Genomic DNA, 25466 nt, shown 5'->3' with positions numbered 1-25466 from the left:
CGCGTGAACGCGGCGCGCTCACGCGTCACCAACACTACATTACCCAGAACCCCCCGCGTCGAGCCATGTTGTAGGAAATCCGCTTGCGGCGGATTATTGTAATCCGACAGAGGGTCTGGACGACACATCGGATCACGATTTAAAATAAATAAATAAATAAGTAAAAAAATAAAAAGCACCCGGAGCGCAGCGGCCTGTGACAGATGCGCCTCGCCCGAGAATAAAGGGCCAAAGTCGGGATATGATCTGAGGCGAGCCGGGCCGGGCCGGGCCGCTTCCTGGACCAGTGACAGCGGCATCAGAGGAGGAGAAAAGCGGGGAGGAAAAGCCTGAATTTGAAGCTTAAAGAGACCCCCTCCCTCCCTTCTTTCTTTCCTCCCTCCATTCCTTCCGTCCTTCTCCCTCCCTCCCTCCAGCCCCGGCTCGGCTCGGTCGCCGTGTCCGCGGAGAGAAGCGAGAGAAGCGGCCGCCGCTCGTAGCTGCGCTCGGCTAGCCCGCCTGCTAGCGCGGAAGGAATCCGTCAAGTTTTAACTCGTCAATTCTCTTTTAAAATTTGAATTCGCAGCTGCGAGGATGTCGGCCAAAGAGCAAAACAAACTCTCCACCACCGAGCGACCCATCAAAGGTACGTCGTGACATTTATTTATTTATTTTTTTATTTTATTCCTCCGCCTTTTCTCCAGGAAGTTAACGGGCTGCTGTTGGGGGCTAGCCGGGCTTCTGCGCGTCGAGCCTGGGGAGGGAAGTGGGGTGGTAGGGGCTGGAGGGGGGGTTACAAAGGCTGCTGGTTAGCCGACCCATTAATCAATGAGCCAGATAATCAATTAATCAGTCAGCCTGGGAGTCGATTAATTAATCTGCTTGATAATCAATTAATCAAGAGCCACATAACCGATTAATCAATCATCGAGGCAATACTCGATTAATCTATCAACCTACTAATCTATTAATCAATCAACCGGGTGATAGTTAATTAGTCAGTGAGCCTGGATCTTGGACATTTGTTGTGAGGATTTATGTTGATTTTAACTCAGTGCTGTCAAACGATTAAAATGTTTAATCAGATTAATCTCGAGGTTCCTGTGGATTAATTCGATTAATCGCGATTAAATATCATTCGGTTTTAATCTCCATTGATGCGTTTCATCGTTCATGAGCAAACAGACAGAATATATCTGCACTGAACGTGTTAATTAAACACCTTCACAAGGTTCAACAACTCAGCAACTTTTAGTGTCTTTTTTTGTCCACCATGTGTCCACATGAATGTGTCCCTGTTGCTACGGAGACAAACTAACTTGTGGACATTGTCCAACCAGAGGAGAGCTGACGCTTCTTATTGAGAACAGTGTCTCCCAGTGAACAGTGGCTGCAGGAGTGGACACATATTAGCAGCAGCATTGGCAGCTTGTCTTTGTCTTGGTTTGTCTTGGTTTGTCTCCAGCTGTTAGCCGCGTTAGCCCAAGTGCTAGCAGAATCCCCGGCTAACGTATGCTTGGCTTGGTTCATGTGCTGTTTGAAGCTGGAAAGAAAACTGTGATGATACTTTATGTGTCTCCACTGGTCCCTCTTGGTTTCTTTGTCCTCAAATGTCCCATGGAGAGGACCAACGTGCTGTTTAGCGTCTTCCATCTTTATGGCTAACGCTGCTTGGACAAACTGAGACACGTTCACAGTTGTTCTGCTGCAGACGATTCTGGGCTCAAACCAGTAATCACATTAATAACCCAACAATTATTCTAGGTCTTGTTGTTGCTTGTCAAACCGTGTAATCATGGAAAATGGGTTGAATTATTTAGGGATGTAACGGCTCATCAGTGATTCTGATGCCAGAATAAACGAGACATTAAAAAGAAAATCGTTCCTGATATAATGGACGTTATGACGGAGAACATCCTCCAGCTCAAACCGACAACTCACTGTTTGAGTTTATCTGGAGTCTCTCTGTTGGGAACTGATTCTGCTCCAGTGAAGATCTGACCGGCCAATCAGGTGGTTTGGGGGCGGGGCTTAACATGGTGATGGACAGAAGAGAAACAATAGTCATGGACGTCATCTGATGTAGTTTGAAAAGAAATATGATTCGTAGGAGGTTTATCCTGTCGACTAACCTGCAGTTTATGCTTGTGTGTTAAGTTGACGTAGCGTCGTAGCTACAACCACCTGCCTAGAAAAACAGCTGTGATTGGTCGTCTTGGTAGTTGTGTTTTTCCACTTTAATAATTCTGGTGTTTGTGGATCAATAAAGAATCTGGAAGGTTAACTGAGGAGACGTTAGTACAACTCGAATCTCGCCGAAATATCTGTGAAAGTTTTAGCTGCTGTTGTTGAAAGTGAAACAGGAAGTAGAAAGAAAAATTTATCCAACTGGTAAAAAGACACAGCGCCGCCTAGTGTTTGGGAGGGAATGACGAGGTCCTGTAGGCTGAACTGTGTAGGTTATGTACGTAGGTACCGACGTCCAGGTCCGTCTGTACGATAAAAGAGTCTTAACCGTGATGGCTGAGGTTGTTCTAATGTCGATGCTAATGGTGACGCCAAAAACGCTGCGAAAGACCAAAATGTGTTGAATAAAGGCAACTGGACATGTGGACTTTCTTGAAGACGTTTCGCCCTTTGGATTAGACCGTGACCTGGATAACTGAAAACCTTCAGACACAAAACATGGTTCCAATGGATAAATCACCTTATCACAATCTTTATTTGTTCACGGTTTGTCGCTTTAAAAGAAAACTCGATTATTCTCAGCTACAGCTTCATTTCTCCGTCGATGCTAATCTGTCCTTCAATCTAAGAAATGTCGTCCAACCGGGACCTGGACCGGACGGCGCTTCGTCGTCTGAACACGAACCTGACTGACGAGGACTAGGTTTAAACGAGAAAGCGTTTTGCTGTTGATCGATACGTAGGATCTGATAAATCCGATGAACGGCCAGCGTCTCTGAACGTGGAGATAAAGGACGATAAAAACTCAGCAGGAAGTGAAGCCTCAGACGTTGAGGTCGTGTTTCCTCCTGATGTCGAGATGAAGTCTGAGCTGCACATTTTAAATCATTCTACGTCCAAACTTAATAACAGATCAGTTCTAGCTCCAGAAACACCAACACCAGAGTAGCCTCGAAGCTAATTAGCAGATTAAATTAGATTAATGTTTGTTTCTGTCACAGATATTTCTGCTTCCAGCTTCTCGGATGTTTCATGATGTTTGTTTTCATCGTGTGAACTGATGGAGATAAAGGACCCGAGGACGGATCTTTAATGAAAACAATCAGCTGTCAGGTTTAAAGGTTTAAAGGTTTAAAGAGTCTTAGTGATAATTGAATTTAAGTGTCAGTGATTGGCCGTCGGGACGGTGGCGTCTGATTGGCTCAGAGGGTCAGGAAGGATTAGCAGCGTAAAGCTGCAGGTTAGCATCACCACTTAAACTGGCTGTGATTGGCTTTACCTCCTCATCCTGTTACTGTGTCTGTCCACTCACTTCACAGCGTCTCTACAGCGTGGACGCTAATGGATGCTAATGGACGCTAATGGATGCTAATGGACGCTAATGGACGTGACAAAGATTATTCTGGTTATTCTGATATTGCCTTGGATAATCCAGACAATGAGTCTTTATTTGACATTAACATTGTGAAATTATAGGAATCTCTTTGCCTGTGACATCGTCTTTTTCATCACCTTCGTCTCCTTCGTTTGTCTTCGTCTCCTTCGTCTCCTCCTTTGTTAATGTTTCTATTGGTAGTTTCAAATATTTCTGATGTTAATGAATTTTAATGGACTTTAATTGACTGGTCGAATAAGATGGTTTTCATTTAATGTGAATTCCATTAAATTACTTCTTTTCCTTCATGTTCATATAAATCTTCTCTCATGTCATTAACTCAGTAACATAATTGCTACAGTTGATACTGATACAACATCAATAAAACCAGTTTTCTGCTAAAAATTTATTTTTTTCTTGTTTTCTGAAAACACTCCAACATGACTTTGGCAATTATGTTACTATGCTAATGAGGCTCATTTATTTATTCTGTAAAACAGATTTATTTACTCATCAGGCGTCACTGACTGGATGTGTCAGTCTTTTTATTTTATATTGAATTATTATTATTAAGACGTCTAAAGTGTTGCATTCTGGGACATATTCCAGAGCAAACTCTCTGTCCTCCATCCATCCATCCATCCATCCATCCATCCATCCATCCATCCGTTGGACCTGGTCAATGAGCTGTGTGTGTAATGTTGCTGTTGTGTAATGTGTGTGTGTGTTAATGTGTGTGTTTGTGGGTCGTCTCCTCCGGCTGCTCTGGCCTTAGTTACCGATGGTAATCGAATCAGTCCCCATGTGTAATGATTCTGTCCTCATCCATGATTCATGGAGCTCCACCTCAGGACAGAGCAGGTCCAGTGTCCATAGGCCCCACCGCGGAGCTCTGTCCATAGGCCCCACCGCGGAGCTCTGTCCATAGGCCCCACCGCGGAGCTCTGTCCATAGGCCCCACCGCGGAGCTCTGTCCATAGGTCCCACTGCGGAGCTCTGTCCATAGGTCCCACCGCGGAGCTCTGTCCATAGGTCCCACCGTGGAGCCATCAAGTGTTCGCGTCGCTTTTCTTTGTCTGTGTTCTCGTTGTCTTCTGCTATGTCTTTGTCTTTTTCGTCTCCGTCTCTGTCTTCCTTCTGTCCTGTGGCAGTAACTTTAAACCCGTAGGGTCTGAGCTGATTACTGGTGAAATGAAGTGGATCATTTCTGGTCCTGGAGACGTTTGGTATCGTCCTGTGTTATTTGATGCTGCTGTTCCTCTCTGATTGTCTGTGGACGGTTTGGATCCGTCCAGAGACTTTACGCTATGAAACAGAACAGAAACCAGATCCCTCTAAAAACCATCCATGAGAGTTAACTGCTTCAAGAAGAAGAAGAAGAAGAAGAGGAGGAGGTAGAAGAAGAAGAAGAAGGAAGAAGGTAGAAGAAGAAGAAGGAGGTAGAAGAAGAGGAGGAGGTAGAAGAGGAGGAAGCCTGAGTGTGTTCCTGTGAAGTTTGGCCCCAGTGAAACTAAAAGCCTTCGTCTGTAGCCGGAGTTCGTTTATTATTTGAATACCACTTCCTCCCGCGGTCTGTGACGCTTCACACTCAACAATCGCGGTTTTGTTTTCCTCTTCAGAAACTCTGGGGCAGATAATGATGAACCAGTTCAGACTGAACCAGAGCGACCTGGTTTGGTTTTAGAGCTCAGCACTAATCTAGACCACTGGGCCACGAGGCCGAGGGACAGAAATACCCCCCCACTTCATTAGCTACACCAGCGCAGTCATTCTAACCCAGAAAACCGTGGCTGGATGGTGGTGATTCACCTGCAGGATGAAGTTTAACTGGAACTAATTCAATAAGCCCCGCCCCCAAATCCTCTGATTGGCCCAGGAGATCCATTTACTGTAACTGGAAAATGTGCAGTTGTTTTTGGACATTTTCAGACCTTAGCCATTGGTTGGTTAGCCTAGCCTAGCCTAGCCTAGCCTAGCCTAGCGTAGCCTGTGAGTCAGGTACCATCTGGATTTAGACATGCTCATCTGGCTCAAATGCTAACAGCTACCAGTAGCGCTGACAACGTAACATGCTGAGCTCTTTAAACACTCTTATTCTCTTTACTTCTTTCACTCGGTCTCAAACAAATATATTCTACACTTTCACTTTCAAACGTCTGAGCTGGTGCATCTGGACGTGACTGAGCCGTGACGGCGGCTTCAGTTCACTTCGCTTCAACCTTCAGGGCTAAAAACTAAAGGAAGAAACTCTGGTGACTTGTTGTGTGAAGTTTAGTTTCCTCGTCGATGCATCGATCCAGCCTGGATGTTAGAGATGAGAAGAAGAATAAGGAGAAAGACAAACTGAGGCTGGAACAGGAACACGTTCATTCTTCCAACTCTTCATGGTTACAGATTTTCAAAATAAAAGTCATATTTGTGACATTTCTGTTTCCTCTGAAAGGCGTTTAGTTTAGTGAATGAGATAAACTTCTATATGGACACGTCTGAAAAACGTCCTCATGAGAGAAGAGATGTTTTAGCTTCAGGTGTTTGAGAGGTTTTTATACATTTATTATTGAGATATTCACCTAATGAGACTAAACAGATTAAACTCTCTTAATAAATGTAATATTGTTTTGAAGGATAGTTTATTAAATGCTCCTGGTTCTTCTTTGCACTAAAGTGAAGGTTATTATTCTGTTGTGTTTCTGGTCTGGATCCTTTACACTGAACCCTGTGAATAACTTCCTCTCAGACCTCGGTTCTGTTCCAGATCCTGACCCGAGGGAACCGGCCGGTCGGGCGGTGGATCCGGTCACGCCCGAGGCCCGAGGCCCGAGGCCCGAGGCCCGGATGTGTTTGCTCACGTGGTGTTTGAAGAGTCGGGTGTGGGACGCTGGCGTATTTGGATAGAGACACAGTTTTGTCTTCGTCGTGTCTCAGGGATCAGATCAGGATCCAGACACAGGAATAAACTTTCACGTTACGAAACGTTTACGTTTAGTAAATCACATGTTTGACCAGAACCCTTTGTGATGTTTGGACCTCATGGAGGACGGGTCCTGGTTCTGTGAGGCGTTTAGGTGCAGCTGTTTGTTTGAGCATCGTCGGCCTCAAACATGACGTCAAAGTTTAATGTTTTCAGAAAAAAAGTTAATTTTTTTTCGGTTCAGTCTGATTCAGTTTTACAACTAAGAACCTGAGAAGAGAAGGAGCTGATCTCAGAGTCTGTGGGTTTGTCACAGGACGACCAGGTGCTGGAGTTGTTGAATGAATAAATCTTCAGCCTCTTCTCTTGATTCCACCAGATCTGTGTGTTGTTGTTTCCCAGGAATTAAGCCGGTTGGTATTTCCTCGGGGGGCTGGGCCGCCTCACGTCTTTGTCTCCGGCTCGAGCCTCGACATGTCGACGCGCCGCCGCCGGCCCCCAGGAATTTCTGTTCGAGTTCAAGTTGTGGCTCGAGCTGAACGTGACTTCAGGTCCATGACTGACTCACGGGGGGGGGGGGGTTTTAATGTTGCAGCTTAGAACGTAGGATCGAATATGTGCCGTGTATAACGGGAACTCAGGACCTGGTCCGAAACCAGAGTCTTCTCCTCATGTCTCCATCGTGTCCCCGTCCACACTGTGGTCTCCTTAGTGCTGTTCTTGTGTCTTCATGTTGGTCTGTCTCTGTCTCTGACTCTTTGTTCTTCGCTGGGGACATTTCATTCTTCAGCCAAATAAATAAAATGTTATATTTTCCTATTTATTAGCTGAGTTGCCGTTGGTGCTGGTTGAGAGGAGCAGGGTGGTTTATTCTATGAATGTAGGTGATTAACTCTGGGTCTGGTCCAGGTTTTATCTGATACCGGAGCCAAACTGCTACTTTTGAAACGGTGCCGAAGCTAAAAGGATGAAAACGAACGAACTTTGTCCAAAAACAGAACCTTTGTATTGTTAATTCTCCTAATGACTAATGTCAGCACCGTTAGCATCAGCACTGTTAGCATCAGCACTGTTAGCATCAGCAGCGCTAGCATCAGCACTGTTAGCATCAGCCCCGTTACCGTCAGCACCGTTAGCATCACCACTGTTAGCATCAGCACCGTTAGCATCAGCACCGTTAGCATCAGCACCGTTAGCATAAGCACTGTTAGCATCACTCCTGTTAGCATCACTACTGTTAGTATCAGCCCCGTTAGCATCATCCTGGTGCCCAGGTTAAGACCCGCCCCCTTTGATGATGCGTATCCAGTCTAACTGTGCCCCCCCCCCCCCCTGCAGCGGTGCCATACCCTCCCGGGACCCGGCTGACCATCAAAGACCTGTACGTGGACGGGAGGCCCAGCGTGGAGGTGCTGAAGGCCCATCTGGTGAAGGAGGGGCGCCTGGAGGAGGAGGCGGCTCTGAGGATCATCAACGAAGGCGCCGCCATCCTGCGCCAGGAGAAGTGCATGCTGGAGGTGGAGGCCCCCATCACAGGTGAAGCCCGGGGCTGAATGTGGACGGGGTTTCCCTGCACAGCTGAAAGGTCGAGGGTCGGGTGGGGGGGGCGCTTCCTGGAAACAGATCCACCGGTTTATTTCTACAGCTGACATGAGGCTAGTGTCGTTCCCCCCTTCCACCCATTTACTTCCATCGTCCTTTCCCATCTCCTCTCCCTCTCTGCTTCCTTCCTTCCGTTCCTAATAACCTTCCTTCCTTCCTTCCTTCCTTCCTCCTTCCTCCTCCTTCCTTCCTTCCTTCCTTCCTTCCTTCTTTCCTTCCCTCCTTCCTTCCTTCCTTCCTTCCTTCCTTCCTTCCTTCCTTCTCTAAAGTAACGTCTGTAATTAAAGCTTAATGTTCTTAATTAAACTGAGCCTCTTGGTTCTTTTCCTCTTTATTATTGATTAATAACCCGTTAACTGTATTTTGATGGTGTTGATATATTGTTGTGTGTTTGTGTCCAGTGTGCGGAGACGTCCACGGCCAGTTCTTTGACCTGATGAAGCTGTTTGAGGTGGGGGGGTCGCCCAGCACCACCCGCTACCTGTTCCTGGGCGACTACGTGGACCGAGGCTACTTCAGCATCGAGGTGAGTCCGGACACGTCACTGGTCCTTAAAGGAGACGGAGACGTTTCTACTGGCTGCTGCCACGTCTCCTCCTCCTGCTCCTTCTCCTCCTCCTCCTGCTCCTCCTCCTCCTCCTGCTCCTCCTGCTCCTCCTCCTCTTTCTCCTCCTCCTCCTCCTCCTCCTCTCCTCCTCTTCCTCCTCTTCCTCCTCTTCTTCCTCCTCCTCTTCCTCCTCCTCCACCTCCTCCTATGTCCTCCTCCTCTTCCTCTTCCTCCTCCTCTTCTTCCTCCTCCTCTTCCTCCTCCTCCTCCTCATCCTCCTCCACATCCTCCTCCTCCTCTTCTTCCTCCTCCTCCTCCTCCTCCTCCTCCTCTTCCTCTTTCTCCTCCTCTTCCTCCTCCTCCTCCTGCTCCTCCTCCTCCTGCTCCTCCTCCTGCTCCTCCTCTTCCTCTTTCTCCTCCTCTTCCTCCTCCTCCTCCTGCTCCTCTTCCTCTTTCTCCTCCTTCTCCTCCTCCTCCTGCTCCTCCTCCTCTTCCTCTTCTTCCTCCTCCTCCTCCTCCTCCTCTTCCTCTTTCTCCTCCTCTTCCTCCTCCTCCTCCTCTTCTTCCTCCTCCTCCACCACCTCCTCCTCCTCCTTCTCCTTCCACCTCCTCCTCCTCCTCCTGCTCCTCCTGCTCCTCCTCCACCTCCTCCACCCTTCCTCTTCTTCCTCCTCCTCCTCCTCCTGCTCCTCCTCCTCCTCCTGCTCCTGCTCCTCCTCCTCCTCCTCCTGCTCCTCCTCAGTGGAGACGTTGCATTAAGGCGCTGCAGAATAAACCCGTAAATAATCGTTATTAGGCCTCTGAGTTTTATTGGAACACGTTTAAAAGCAGCTGTAGTTGTAATTAGAGAATTTAACCTCCTATTATTTATCTCTGGGCTCAGTTTGACTCCATGCGATGTTTAACGGGACTGTTCCTAATTTAATGGGGACATTTTGTACATTTAAGGATATTTAGGTAAAAATAATATTAATAACAAACAAACGTAAAGTATTTGACACATTCACTTGTAATAATTTTTGGAGGATAAAACGTGTTCGAACACGTGTTTCATCATTTATCTGAGAGGACGGAGCAGATCTGAACCCAACAACGCGCTGTGAGTGTTGTGTGTGTTTTGTGTGGTGGGATTAACCTGCTCTGTCGTTGTGTTCTCAGTGTGTTCTCTACCTGTGGGCTCTGAAGATCAACCACCCCAACACCCTGTTCCTCCTCCGAGGAAACCACGAGTGCCGACATCTCACAGAGTACTTCACCTTCAAGCAGGAGTGTGAGTCCAGCAGCTAGCGTCAGCAGCTAGCGTCAGCTAGCATCAACATTAGCATCAGCAGCTAGCGTCAGCATAGAACGCAGCTAGCATCAGCAGCTAGCGTCAGCTAGCATCAACATTAGCATCAGCAGCTAGCATCAGCAGCTAGCGTCAGCAGCTAGCGTCACCATAGCATCAGCAGCTAGCATCAGCAGCTAGCGTCACCATAGAACGCAGCTAGCATCAGCAGCTAGCATCACCTTAGCACACCACTAGCATCAGCAGCTAGCATCACCATAGAACGCAGCTAGCATCACCGCTAGCATCACCACTAGCATCACCACTAGCATCAGCAGCTAGCATCACACCTAACATTAATACTAGCATCACCAGCTAGAGTCACCACTAGCATGACCAGCTAGCATCACTAGTAGCATGACCAGAAACATTGCAGTGTTTTTTTATAGCGTCTCGTGGTCTGACCTTGTCGTTGTGTGTCGTGTGTGTCGTGTGTGTTGTGTGTGTTGTGTGTCGTGTGTGTCGTGTGCAGGTAAAATCAAATACTCTGAGCGAGTATACGACGCCTGCATGGAGGCGTTTGACTGTTTGCCTCTGGCCGCCCTCCTCAACCAGCAGTTCCTGTGTGTTCACGGAGGCCTGAGCCCGGAGGTCACCTGCCTGGATGACATCCGAAAGGTGAGAGGACATTAATTCATTCATTCATTCATTCATTCATTATCAAGAGGACTTCATGGGCGGCAGAAGAAAACCCATCATACACACAATACGTATAATATAACATACACATCTTCAGCGAGCATCATTACTAGCATTTCTATTAGCCTCACTACTAGCGTTTACATTAGGATTACTTGAAAAACTGTATTTTTTCACGGTAGCTTAGTTGAGAGATGAAATAAAATAAGATTAAAATAAAAATATTATCAAGAAAAACACGGCGCCCACAGAAAAAACAGTCGGGGAAAAAATAGCTACTAACGCATTAAGAAACCTTTCCATCACCACTAGCATTACTGCTAGCATCCTACTAGCATCATCACTAGCATAACTACTAGTATCACTGCTAGCATCACCACTAGCATCACTGCTCGCGTCATTACTAGCATCACTACTGGCGTCACCAGTAGTATCACCACTAGCATCACAGCTAGCATCCCTCTAGCATCACTGCTAGCATCCTTCTAGCATTACCACTAGCATCACCACTAGCATCACTGCTAGCATCACCACTACTATTACCGCTACCATCACTGCTAGCATCCTGCTAGCATCCTGCTAGCATCCTACTAATATCAGTTTAAATCTTTAAATCCCATGAATCTTTTAACTTTTTGTCTCGGTGCAGCTGGACCGGTTCAAGGAGCCTCCGGCCTTCGGCCCGATGTGCGACCTGCTGTGGTCGGACCCCGGCGAGGACTACGGCTCAGAGAAAACCCAGGACCACTTCAACCACAACAGCGTTCGAGGCTGCTCGTATTTCTACAGGTAGACGCGCTTTAAAACGAACCGTCTGCTAATCTGGTTAAAGCTCGTCCAAACAACGGCTTATCTGCCGCTAAGTGCTGCTGAAATCCGCTGTGGGACAGATAGCGCACGTAAATATTAGCGTTCTCTGCTCTTGTCTTAATATTTGTGTTGTGTGGAGGTCAGAGAGCCGCTCAAAGCCTCTTTATCCGCCAACCGTTTGTTTTTAAAGGATTCATTAGCAGTGATTAGTTAGAGGCTGCTGCTGCTTTATTATTTTATTAGGTCACAGTCTGAGCTCGACACACACAGTGACAGAGAGTTTATCTTCTGTGGTTTATTTTGATTTAAAGGAAAGAAAAGAGAAGCTGTGGACACAGTGGGAATTAAACCAGTCGCCTCCAAACCAGCTCCTAGCATGGTAGCGCTAAGGAAGGAGACAAGGGACGAGGGAGGAGGGAGGGAAGGAAGGAAGGAAGGAAGGAAATTATAGGAGGGAAGGAAATTATAGGAGGGAAGGAGAAGCAAATAAAGGAAGAAAGTGATGCTAGTAGCTAACTGCTCTCCTCATTGAATCCCTAGCGTTAGCTGTGCTAGCGTGTTGCTAATGAGCTAACGGAGGTCCGTGTGTTTTCCGTGTGTTTTCCGTGTGTTTTCCAGTTACCCAGCAGTATGTGACTTCCTGATGAACAATAACCTGTTGTCAGTAATACGAGCACATGAAGCCCAGGACGCAGGGTGAGTCCACACCTTTTTATTCTTTCACATGAAAACCAGGCTAAACGGCCCCGTATATCTGGACCGGTTTAATCTGGCACTGACATCAGAGGTCGTCTCTGTCTGTGATTAGTGAAATTATAACCCTGGTTCTGTTCCTCCCTCCAGGTATCGAATGTACAGGAAAAGTCAGACGACGGGCTTCCCTTCTCTAATCACGATCTTCTCTGCTCCCAACTACCTGGACGTGTACAATAACAAAGGTAAGAGACGACCGGTGTTCGTAGCTTTTATTATTCAGTAAATAAATAATAAAGAAACTTGATGGTGAGTTGAGGCAAAGCTGTTTTACTTATTTGCAGAAGAGGAAACCAACTACGGTTTGTTTCTGAGAATATTTTCACTTTGTGCTCCTTAATGTTTCTGCATAACTTTATTTTTGACAGAAATGTCTAAGCTACGATTAAAAGTTTCCCTGTTTACATTGGACATCTGCAGCTTTTTGTCTGTATAAGACGGAGATTATCCCTTTTTCAGCTGGTTTCATCTGAACAAACAGTTCTTCACAAAAAATAAACACCCACAGTCTGGCCAGAAATAACCCGTCCTCTCTGAAGTCTGGGTGGAGCTCCTCCAGCTGTGCCTCCTTTCTACTGTCTCCACTTCTACTTCATCCAGAGTATTTTATTGATGCTGCTCCCTGTCAGACTGGAGCCTTTTTTCCCGGTTGTCCTCCCTGATCAGTGGTTTTCTGTTCAGTCCCTTGAGTTCCCTTCACATTGTCCATGGTGTGAAATGTTCTTCCTTCCACTATTAAACACAGCCCTGAGTTCTACTGCTGCTTTTCTTCCAAACGTTTCTCCATCAATCAGGATTTATTTCTTCCTGGTAGAACATGGTTCTCCACTGTCCTTCCAGTCTGGAATAAAGGTCTTAAGCCAGTTTCAGTAGTTTCTACATGTTTCCTCTGCTTGATGCAGCCAATGATTTGACCCTTCTCCACCAGACTAACATCTCCTCCACCAGACTAACATCTCCTCCACCAGACTAACATCTCCTCCTCCACCAGACTAACATCTCCTCCACCAGACTAACATCTCCTCCTCCACCAGACTAACATCTTCTCCTCCACCAGACTAACATCTCCTCCTCCACCAGACTAACATCTCCTCCACCAGACTAACATCTCCTCCTCCACCAGACTAACATCTTCTCCTCCACCAGACTAACATCTCCTCCTCCTCCAGACTAACATCTCCTCCACCAGACTAACATCTCCTCCACCAGACTAACATCTCCTCCTCCACCAGACTAACATCTCCTCCACCAGACTAACATCTCCTCCACCACCACAGGATGTTGAAGCTCCTTAAATAACTTGTTGAAGATAATCATGAGCCAGTGCTCCACCAGGAGGTGGAGGAGCCTTAGTTCTTGGTCAGGCAGAAAAACCCAGAGCGCTGGTGGTGACGAGCTAAATGTTTGTTGTGTCCTCAGCGGCGGTGCTGAAATACGAGAACAACGTGATGAACATCCGTCAGTTTAACTGCTCCCCCCACCCCTACTGGCTGCCCAACTTCATGGACGTCTTCACCTGGTCGCTGCCTTTCGTCGGGGAGAAAGGTCAGAGCCCTAAGGGGCGGAGCCTGTAGTGTTTACCTTTAATAAAATATACTTTAAAAAAAACATGAAATTAAATGGAAGACAAATGAGTGTAAATTGGGCTTTTTGCCGCCAGTTAGAGAAAAAAAAATGTTTCTTATCTTTGTAAAGTTTCATCCAACTGGTTTCCGCGGTAACGGAGCTGCTGCTGCTGTGTTTGCGTTTCCACAGTAACGGAGATGCTGGTGAACGTGTTGAACATCTGCTCTGATGATGAGCTGATGTCTGAAGGGGACGACACGTGTGAAGGTAAGAGGATAAATAACATAAACTAAACTAGTCTGATCGAAACTTTAACCTCATTTTCTCATTATCTCACGACTCTGGATGTGAGAAAATCACCCACAGTAACGAAGGCGTCTTCATGTTCTAAACTGGGACCACATGTGTTTCTGTATTTTTATCATCGGTCACTTGTGTTTGTGAGTCATATACTCTGTGTTTTGGAAGCAGCTGTGAAGTTATTCACACCTTACGTATAAAAATGGCCGCTATGTGGTAGTAGTTTAGTAACATTACAGCAAATAATAACAAACAAGTAACAACAAGATGTGTCTGTTAGTTTTACACCAAAGAAGAAGAAGGAAATTACATTTAATTAAAGTGCTTTATTAAAACCAGTGTCATCTGGACTGATGTCTGTCTGGTCTCTGGTCCTGGTTCTGTCTGGTCCTGGTTCTGTCTGGTCCTGGTCTCAGTGTTGTGTTCTTGTCTGAATAAACCAGTGGACCAGGTTAGACCCTATGATGGGACCAGGTTAGACCCTGTGATGGGACCAGGTTAGACCCTGTGATTGGACCAGGTTAGACCCTATAATGGACCAGGTTAGACCCTGTGATGGGACCAGGTTAGACCCTGTGATGGGACCAGGTTAGACCCTGTGATGGACCAGGTTAGACCCTATAATGGACCAGGTTAGACCCTGTGATGGGACCAGGTTAGACCCTGTGATGGGACCAGGTTAGACCCTGTGATGGGACCAGGTTAGACCCTATGATGGGACCAGGTTAGACCCTGTGATGGGGTCAGGTTAGACCCTGTGCTGGGACCAGGTTAGACCCTGTGATGGACCAGGTTAGACCCTGTGCTGGGCCACTTTTTGGCCCTCGGGCCGCGTGTTTGACACCGGTGGTGTACGAAGCTTAAAACCAGCTCTGAGCTGCTGTTGTCCGTGGGCGTTTGACACTAAATGTAATTAATGAAATGCAGTGGAGCCTGAGGAGGAAGTGAAAGCAGGAAGGAAGCTGCTGCGTTAGATGTTGAAAGGAGTTGAGCAGCTTTAACCGACCTCCTCCTCCTCCTGCTCCTCCTCCTCCTCCTCCTGCTCCTCCTCGTTCATTAAATGACCAGCGGACAAATTAATTATGATGAAGAGAGGTTCTGTCATCTGACTTTAAATCAGTCAAACGTGAACATGGACAATTCATCTGCCTGAAAGGTTTTAAAGACGAACGTTTAAAACTAAAATAAATCCGCTCTGTATCATTTAAAAGCCTTTACAACCTAAACCTGACTCTTCTACCGCCTCTAGTTCTTCTTGTTTTTCTTCTAGTTCTTCTTCTTGTTTTTCTTTTTCTTCTTGTAGTTCTTTGTCTTTTAGTTCCTCTTTTTCTTCTCGCTCTAGTTCTTCCAGTTCTTCCTCTTGTAGTTCTTCTTCTTCTTCTTCCGTTTGTCTTCTTCTAGTTCCAGTTCTCCTACTTTCTCTTCTCATTCTCATAGTTATTCTTCTAGTTCTTCTTCACCCAGTTTTTCTTCTTCCAGTTCTTCTTCTTTGTGTAGTTCTTCTTGTTCTGGTTCTTCTTCTAGTTTCAGTTTTCCTAGTTCTTCTAGTTTTTCTTCTCATTCTCATAGTTAATCTTCTAGTTCTCTTTTTCTTCTAGTTCTAGGTTCTGGTTCTTCTTCCAGTTCTTCTCCTCCGTGGTTCTGGTTCACGTCGACCCTGAATCAAACATCCACTAAAGATCATTCTCTGGCTCTGATCATCTTTATAAAGCTTGTAGTGATCAGCTGACACGTTCATCTTGTATTAATTTGTTTATTAGTTGATTCCTAATATCTGTCCCCTCTGTCCCCTCTGTCCTCTCTGTCCCCTCCGTCCTCTCTGTCCTCTCCGTCCCCTCTGTCCCCTCTGTCCTCTCTGTCCTCTCCGTCCTCAGGTGGAGCTCCGGCCGTGAGAAAGGAGGTGATCAGGAATAAGATTCGGGCGATCGGGAAGATGGCCCGTGTCTTCTCTGTGCTCAGGTGAGTTTATTGTCTCTTACCTTTAATTAAAAATGATAAAACATCAGTTTGTTTGGTGGAACTTGAAGATTAACCGGGTTTAGATGTGGTCATTTCACCTTTTAATAAAACCCGCTCATGTTTGAATTAATGAGATCAGATCGGAGGATAAATGAGGTTCTGGGGCACAGAGTTGTGTCCTCCTTCCAGCCTTTGCTCCACTTTATTTAAGGCTAATGACTCTTTCCTTCATTTACATGTGTCCTCCTTTTAATCCTGTGGAAGTGTGTCAGAATAATTTGTCCTGAAATGGTGAATGTTCCCATTCACAGAATTGTCACACAGTTATTTCAAGGCCCAGAAAAAAGCATCAGAGGAACCACATGTTAAATATTAACTTCTGCTTTTATTTGATTTTCATTCTCCATCTCGGCCTCACTTCAGAAACTAATGATTTCTATTTCAGTTTACATCTTTACTGCAAAAAATCTACATTCATGCACGTTTTAATTTGGTCAGAAACGCAACAAAAATACAAACAATAGAAAAAACGCTCAACCAGACAGAACAGATCTGTTCCTGGAAATGTGTAAATAAAGAAACCAGTTCCTTGCGATGACCATTTAACTCAATAAACTCCATCACATGCTCTAGTTTCTGTTAGTAATCCAGTTTAATTTTACTTATTTAGCACCGAGGGCAATTAAACCTGAGCTACAGAAGCACTAAGGACTGAATGTAACGAAACCTCGTTATCAGCGCTAATTACGTAAAAATGGAACTGAATTCATGTCAGTCATTTATTTTTAGTGTAACTAAAACTATTCATCAACATTTATCTCTATCCATCTCAGACAAATACCTGACGTGGGTTAAGTACAGGATACTTATCACAAACAACCACTGATAGGCTTCAAACTCAGGTTTAAGTAAAATTTAATTGAATTTTGATCAGAAACTTGGATCATTACTAAAGTAATGAAGTTTTACCAGCGTTTTTAAGAGGAGATCATCAGAACAGTTGGACGTCGTCTGCGTAGAGTTTTAGTTTCTTTTTGTATTTGCTTTATATGTCAAGAGGCTGGATTTAAACAGATATTCTGATGCAGATTTAATTTAATTGGAATAGACCCTTTACTTCTGTTCAGAAGTCATTTCCAGGATTATTATAAGTGAGAATTTGTTTTAGAAAAAAGATAATAAATGCAAAGAAAAGCCACAATACACAATCTCTGATCCTGTTCTCAGTTCTCAGTTCCCATAGACTGTATATAAATATGGACTAAACACGTCTCTACATAGACCGTATATAAATATGGACTAAACACGTCACTTCCATAGACTGTATATAAATATGGACTAAACACGTCTCCACTTCCTCTCATTTTCTGGCGCCATCTTGTGAGTTTGGATCCAGAATCTGATCAGTACGGTCCGAGGGCGGAGCCACAATATGAATGCGCCGCTCAGTAGTTTTTGACCCAAGTCCCGACCACCAACATGAAGGAGGTGGAGCTTGTGACCTAAACTACAGCTCTACTTGCTTTGGCTTCACCTTAGAGGAGCTGCTCCGTTTTTATATACAGTCTGGTTTGAACCGGTTCCTCTGAATCGGTCTCGGATGTTGTGACTTTTTAAAATAGTTTTACATTTAGATTGTAGTTTTATAAAAAGCAACAGTCTAGATGAGTGTCAGGAGTCTGGTGACGTGGTTCTGGATGTGGTTGTTAAAACCACCACAGGTCGACAAAGGAAGACAAGCTGTCGGTGACGCGTCTTCCTGTTTTTACATTAAACAACCAGACTGAGACAGAAGAGTCACTGAAACGTCCTCTGCATGTTCATTAACATGTTATCAGTGACAAATAAGTTACATTTATTTAAGTTTATGTCAGAAATTAGTTTAAATAATTAACTCTACGAGCGTCTTTAGGAGGATTGAGATCAACAGATTAAATGTGTACAGTTGAGCATCATCTACGTAGAGTTATAGTTTCCTTGTATAGTCTCTTTAGACTTTATTCATCCAAAAGGAAAATTGTTTGGTCAAAGTAACTCTACTGTATATTAACAAATCTACAAGAATTAGAGGCGGTAAGAAGTAAATCTGTATTCTATCTATAAGTTTATTTATATGTCAAATGGGTTTAAAAACAAAAAAATTCTGATTCAAATTGACCGTGATGTAAAAACAGTTTCCAGAGGCGATTATTTGAAAAAGAACTTCTCAGAGATTTCCTCACAATGCACCTTAAAATCAACAGACTGAATCCTAGAATCTGATCTATGAAGACGGAAGAGAAATAAATAGTAGATCTACTTTAAAATGTCATTGTTGCTCTTCACCCATTTGGTATCAACCAGGGTAAAACTTTCCTGCTAAGAATCTTCAGTAAAATGGTTTGTAACTGGTTTGTAACTGGTGTGTAACTGTGCGGTGGTCTGATGGTTTTGTGTCGACAGAGAGGAGAATGAGAGCGTCCTGCAGCTGAAGGGTTTGACTCCGACGGGAACGCTGCCTCTAGGAGTTCTGTCCGGAGGACGACAAACTCTGCAGAGCGGTGAGTGTCAGCGCAGTCGAGCATCGCACCAAACACTAACCAGACCAACACTAACCTCATAGACGCTAACCAGACTCCAGCTGACACTAACCAAACCCCTCCCCCCATCCCAAACCCCTCCCCCTCCACCCCAAACCCCTCCCCCTCCATCACAGCCCCTCCCCTCATCCCAAACCCCTCCCCCTCCATCCCAAACCCCTCCCCTCATTCTAAACCCCTCCCCTCCATCCCAACCCCCTCCCCCCATCATCCCAAACCCCTCCCCCTCCACCCCAAACCCCTCCCCCCATCCCAAACCCCTCCCCCCTCCAAACCCCTCCCTCCTCCATCCCAAACCCCTCCCCCCTCCATCCCAAACCCCTCCCCCTCCATCCCAAACCCCTCCCCTCATCCTAAACCCCCCCCATCCCTGCCTGCACTCGCAGACTAACTGCTGACCTCCACCTCATCAACACTGCAGCACACACATATTTAAAGGAAATGACCTCACGTGTCTCCACTGGGCTGCCCCCCCCCCCCCCCCCCCTCACTCTTCATCTCATACCATCTAAACCCAGAGTCCTGGGTCCTGACCCCCCCACGGGATCCGGATCAGACCAGGTCAAAGTTTTATAGCTGAATTCACCAGTCAGTCTGATAAATGTTGAATGGATGGACTCAGTTCCAGTTTAAGGAATTTAGAAATTAATCTGCTGATAATGTTTGTAAATATACATCGATATTTATTTAAATATAATTTTATTACTTAAGAAATTCATGAAAGGATCAATCTGCTGAATTATTTTTTATTCATTTGAGGAATTCATCTAAATATATTTTATTTATTCAGGTAATTTATATATTTTTCATAAAAACATAAATTCTTAATCTGCTGAGTTTTTGTAAATAATTTTATGTATTTAATGAGTTCATATTTTCATTCATTTAGGAATTGCTAAAATAATAATTTGCTGATATTTTTATAAAACATTTATTTATTAGATTAATATATTTAAAACAGATTTATGAAATCCTCTAAGTAATTCACAAAAAGATTATTCTGCAGATATTTAAAATATCATTATATATACTTAATATATATACTTTTTTATTTATTTATTTTTATTTTATTTATTTTATTTAGTAATTTTGTTTTCTTCCACAATAGATTATTAGATTTTTTTCAGATTAGTTTCATAAAGTAATTTAAGCTGCTGATCATTTTAACAGATCATCAAAGCAATTCACAAAATAAGTATCTACAGATACTTTAAAATAATAATAATTTTATGATTTTATTTATTAATAATTAATTTATTTTAATTAACTTAGTTTTTTACAAACAGTTTTTCAAATTAATTTTCATAAAATGATTTGATCTGATCAACAAGAGTTTTAAGTGAAAAGACAGTTTGACTTGTAGAGTTTGATTCGTTACTGAACGACTAATTAATAATAAAGTATTTGATGATGAGCTGAGTTCATGTGGCAGCTCAGTGTCGACTGTGATTCATCGATCATCATTTATCATTCTGCTCTAACATGGGACGGGGGGGGGGCAGTTTAGGGACGGGGGGGGTAGCATCATTACTAGCATCTCCATTAGCATCACCTTGAATGTCATCACTAGCATCAGTAGCTGCATTTCCATTAGCATCATGACTAATGTTACCACTAGCTTTGCCACTAGCATCACTATTAGCATCATGGGACGGGACAGGGTGTGATGGGGTGGGGGTGGTTTGGGGTGGGGGGGGGGGGGGGGGTGTTGTATGATGATTGCCTCCATGTTAACAGGACTGATCTGCTGTGATAACGTGAATGAACTCATAACGTTCTCCTTGGTTTTTGGGCATGGCTCTTCTTCTACTCACGCTTACACCGTAGCCACCGTAGAGGCAGAGGAGGCACGAGGTACGCGACCCGAAACTATTCCCTCAACCCTAAACCCCGTCAACTGTGTCCTCTCAACTGTGTCCTCTACCTATGTGTCCTCTACCTATGTGTCCCCCTCCCTTTGAACTGTGTCCCCCTCCCTTTGAACTGTGTCCCCCTCCCTTTGAACTGTGTCCCCCTCCCTCTGAACTGTGTCCCCCTCCCTCTGAACTGTGTCCCCTCCCTCTGAACTGTGTCCCCTCCCTCTGAACTGTGTCCCCCTCCCTCTGAACTGTGTCCTCTGGACCTAGTTCCATTTAACTCTCAGCGCATGTTGAGACCAGCTGTAAGATTTTAATGTTTAAAGCAAACTGTTAGCCTGTTAGCATTAACATTAGCACCGCTACCAGCATTAACATTAGCATCACTACTAGCATTAACATTAGCATCACTACTAGCATCTGTATAAATGCCACCACTAGCATTATTACTAGCATTTCCACTAGCATCATCATTAATGCCGCCACTAGCATCACCACTAGCATTTCCACTAGCATCACCACTGGTATTTCCATTAGCATCACTTTTAATGTCACCACTAGTTTTTCCATCAGTCAATGTTTCTATTCAGTAGCATCATTATTAGCATTTCCACTAGCGTTTCCATTAGTATCACCACTAGCATTAGCATTAGTATCATTACTATTATTTCCATTACAATTACCTTTAGTGTCATCAACACTAGCATCTCCACTAGCATTTCCATTAGCATCACCTTTAGTGTCACCACTATCATCACTACTAGCATTTCCATTAGCATCACCTTTAGTGTCATCAACACTAGCATCTCCACTAGCATTTCCATTAGCATCACCTTTAGTGTCATCAACACTAGCATCTCCACTAGCATTTCCATTAGCATCACCTTTAGTGTCACCACTAGCATCACTACTAGCATTTCCATTAGCATCACCTTTAGTGTTGAGCAAACATACGATGAAGGTGGCCATGATTTAGCTTTAACACTGCTAGCATGCTAAGCTAACAGTTCTTATAAGGGAGGCAGACATGATGAGACATCATAGAGCAAACAGGAAGTAGCCTTAACTTTGTAAAAAAGTCTTTGATGAAAGTTTGTCTCTTTGTCTTCATGCTGTCCTCGTCCTGATTGGAAGTAAGTCTCCTCTCTGTCCTGATGGACATTTGTCTTCAATAACATACATCATTCATTCGTTAAAGTAAATTTATTTATTCATTTAGGTTCAATCTGACTTTATCAAAAATATTCTGATGAGTGTTAAAATAATACATGTTTGAAAAAGAAATATTACTATTATATTAGTTATTCTATATTATTATATTATATTTATAAAACACGTCATAAAATAAAGTATACACTATAGAAAGAAACATTTTTTTAAATTAATATATTTATAACATAACAGACTCCAAAAAAAACAAAAAAACAAATGAAACACAATATAAAAAAAAAACATAAAATAAAGATTTATAACTGGAAAAGAATAAATTATTACAATATTTATAAAACATCTGGTAAAATAAAGAATAAATAAATTGAAAAAAAATTAAATTCACTAAAATATTTATTTTTTATAATAACATAACAGCATGAATAAAAAAAATATGTAAAAGAAAAAAGTAAAAAAGTTTTATAATTGGAAAAAAAAATATTTGTAAAATATTTACAAAATATCCCGTAAAATACAGAAAATAATAAATAAAATGAAAACAAAAATATTTGAAAATTAATAAAATATTTTAAAACATTTTGTGAAATAAATAAAATAATGAATGAAATAAATAGAACATTTGTAAATAAAGAATAAAATTTTACAAAACAGAGTTATGTGTAAGAAACAAATACATAATAATTAAAATATTTGCAAAACTTCTTGTAAAAGGAATTGAAGAGTAAAATGAAAAAAATTGAAAATAAATGGAAAATTCCCGACATGCTTTGGAAAATAAAAAATAAAATGCTAATAAACGTTATATATGTTAAAAAATGGCAATAAATGAATAAAATATTTACAAAGACTTAAAGAATCAAATGTAAGGAATTACAATGAAAACATTCAAATAAAAGCATAAAACATTTATAAATAAAAAATATGTTATAAATATCTTGTAAAATAAATAAAATCAAGAAGAAATTGAGAAAAACAAAACCTGTTTTTAATGGTAATAAATAAATGAAAGATTTATAAATAACGGATAAAATGTTAAAAAGTTATTAAATATTTACTTTGTAAGTAAAGAATCAAATATGAATAAAATAATAAATTAGAATAAATAAATTTAAATAAACATTCATGAATAATGAATCGTCTGAGCGTGTGTCTCGGTGTTTATTTGTGGACGTGTGTCCCAGGACGTCCCTCTAACCGTCCCTCTGTCCCGTGTCCTCGCAGCCATTCAAGGCTTCAACCCTCAGCATAAGATCCAGAGCTTTGAGGAGGCGCGAGGTTTGGACCGGATCAACGAGAGGATGCCCCCCCGCCGGGACAGCAAGCAGAACGAGGCCGGGCCCCCCCTCAACAACCTGCCGGCCGGCACCGGCCCCCCCGACAAGAACGGCACCAACGCTCAGGCCTAGGTCCTCCTCAGCCCCCCCTTCCTCCCCCCGTCTCCCTCCTCCTTTACCCCCCCCCTCCTCCCCCCTCCTCCCCCCTCCGTCCTCCTTTAAGAGACGAGGCCGTTCAGTCCGAGCGACTCTCACACCGCGCGTAATTTATTTCACCATCCGAAACCTGAAAACCTTTAGTTTCAGACTGAACCAGGAGGAGACTCCGCCCCCAGACCCCCCCCCCCAGCCCAGACCCCCCCAACTCAGCCCCGCCCCCCCAGCCCCGCCCCCCCCAGACCCCGCTCTGTTTGTTTGTTTGTTTGTTTGTTTGGGGGGGGGGGTGGCGTTCATTCAGACGCTGTGTTCGTGCCCACACACACACACACACACACACACACACACACACACACACACACACACACACACACACACACACACACACCTGTCTTTGGTACCTGGTGGGGACCCTGACCCGGACCAGCCTTACGGGTCCTAACTCTCTGCATGTGTTAGTGACGTGGTTCTAACGGATAAATTCATTCTTGAGAAGATGAAAATGGTCCCACGGGGTGAGTCCACTTTGGACGTCCCCACCATGTGAGACAACAGGTCCATATAATCATATTTACTGGTGGTGGGGGCCTGACCAGACGGAGTCTCCTGCATCGGTTCGAGACTCTAACGGATGATTTGGTCCATTTCTGAGTCCAGGTCTCCACCATCGGAGATAAACAAGTCTGCACACACTCTGTCTTTACTACGTTGTGGGGACACGTGACCAGAAGGAGCCTTATGGGGTCGTCCCTCCGTCCCTCTGTCCCTACGTCCCTCCCTCTGTCCCTCCCTCCGTCCCTCCGTCCCTCCCGGGGACAGACGAGATTCTAACGAGTAAATTCCTGTTTCGTTACTGTGACGATGAAATGATCCTGGTTCGGTTCCACTCTGGAGTTTGTGTCCCCACAATGTAAGAAAAGCCGTTTCCACACACTCACACTTCTTCATCCTTTCTTATGCCAACGGTCGCGTGACTGAGCTCCTCAGAGCGAGTATTGACATTTATATTATATATGTATATTTTAATTGTTCCCTCTTTTCAATGTGATCTTCATTTTCATTTAGGGTTTCTTTTTTTTTTTTTTTACATAATCACAGAGCGGGGGAGGACGGGGGAGGACGGGGGGAGTTCAACGTTTATTCCACTTTATTAAACTCTAAAGTTCATTATTATTAATAACAGTAGGAGAAAATATATGTTAAGAAACAGAAATTTGAATTTGCTTCATACCAGCACAGACGCACAATAAACCCTGCCATAACATTACGACCAGGAGTTTTCCCATCGTTTAGGTTTTTGTTGTTTGGGTTTCTGCTCCAACATCTGGACGTTGTGACCGGTTCCTTCCAGATGTTTCCAACATTTCAGACACAAACTAAAAGGAATCATTTAAAACCCAGAGGATCATGTTTAAATGAGGAATAATAAGGTGATAATTAGGTTTTAATAAAGAGGAATAATGTGTTAGTATCTGTACCGGTGGTGGGGGTGGGGGTGGGGGTGGGGGGGCAGTGGGGTGTGTCAGGTGTGTTTCAGGTGTGATGAGGACCTGGGTGGGTTTGATTTGATTACCTGTTGATTTATTTGGGGGGGGGGGGGGGGAGTGTGCTGGGCCTCGTTTCTCAGAACATATCTCACAGAATGTACAGAAGAAAAAAAATACAAATAAAATCTAGATCAAGAGTTTTTTCTTTTACAGCAAGAAAAAAAAAAAAAAACAACAAACCCAAACCTTTATTTTATTTTTATTTTTTTTTGTGGAGTTCATGTATTTCGAGGCCTCTCATTTCTGTAGATGTTTCACTCCATTCAATAAAAAACTGAAACGTTTCGAGTGTCTCTGTCTCAATGCTGCTCAAGGACGGACGCCGCGGCCGACCAATCACAGGCCGGCGTGGGAGGCCACTGGTTCCCTAGCAACAGGCATCACTCTCATCACCATCATCATCATCATCATCATCACCTCCTGCTGAAGGTGGTTTAACTGAGAGGAAACGAAATTTGGTTCAAAAGATTCGTCAACAAACATTCATGTTGAAGACGAAGACGAGATTAATTCAGAAACTAAAAAATGGTTCATTATGTTTTAAACCTGGTTCTAACAGGACCAGTTAAATCTGGTGAATTTAATAATGTTGGAGGTCGTCTCTGATCTTAATCTGTGGGAATCGTCCATGTTTGTGATTAGTAAAGTAAAAACTAGACCATAAATGACCTGAACCCTGTTTCTAGTAACACGTTTTAGTTTGACTCTGGTGTTTTTCTCTTGATGATCAGACCAGGGATGAATCTGCTTTAAATACTGACACGTCCTCATCATTGCTGCCCTGAGACCATTCAACTTAAAATATATTTTTATTTCCATTAGAATTTACCAAAATGTAAATGAACCCACCTGCACAGACACAACTCTGCATGAAAAACCAGGTGAAACTATTCCAGCATTAGTTTAGTTTGAGTCTTTCTGGTCTGTTA

General features: G+C 43.7%; 1 protein-coding gene across 3 annotated transcripts; it reads left to right on the top strand.

Annotated features, from left to right (window-relative positions):
- The first annotated feature begins 46 nt into the window (after positions 1–46).
- Positions 47–24821, top strand: ppp3ccb (protein phosphatase 3, catalytic subunit, gamma isozyme, b). 3 transcript variants are annotated; one of them, XM_047569706.1, is made up of 14 exons: positions 47–625; positions 7791–7988; positions 8456–8580; positions 9760–9871; positions 10401–10546; positions 11217–11356; positions 11996–12073; positions 12221–12315; positions 13550–13675; positions 13886–13963; positions 15871–15955; positions 18398–18495; positions 20362–20388; positions 22791–24821. In XM_047569706.1, the coding sequence occupies exons 1-14, from the start codon at positions 574–576 to the stop codon at positions 22964–22966; spliced, it is 1536 nt and encodes a 511-aa protein (XP_047425662.1). In that variant the 5' UTR covers positions 47–573; the 3' UTR covers positions 22967–24821. The 3 variants fall into 3 exon arrangements, with proteins under 3 accessions (XP_047425662.1, XP_047425661.1, XP_047425663.1); XM_047569705.1 differs by having other exon boundaries at positions 48–625; positions 22782–24821; XM_047569707.1 differs by lacking the exon at positions 20362–20388 and having other exon boundaries at positions 48–625; positions 22782–24821.
- Positions 24822–25466: the final 645 nt, after the last annotated feature.

Source organism: Mugil cephalus, chromosome 19, assembly GCF_022458985.1.
Source record: "Mugil cephalus isolate CIBA_MC_2020 chromosome 19, CIBA_Mcephalus_1.1, whole genome shotgun sequence".
Taxonomy (NCBI): domain Eukaryota; kingdom Metazoa; phylum Chordata; class Actinopteri; order Mugiliformes; family Mugilidae; genus Mugil; species Mugil cephalus.
This window is presented reverse-complemented; position numbering and strand designations above follow the sequence as displayed.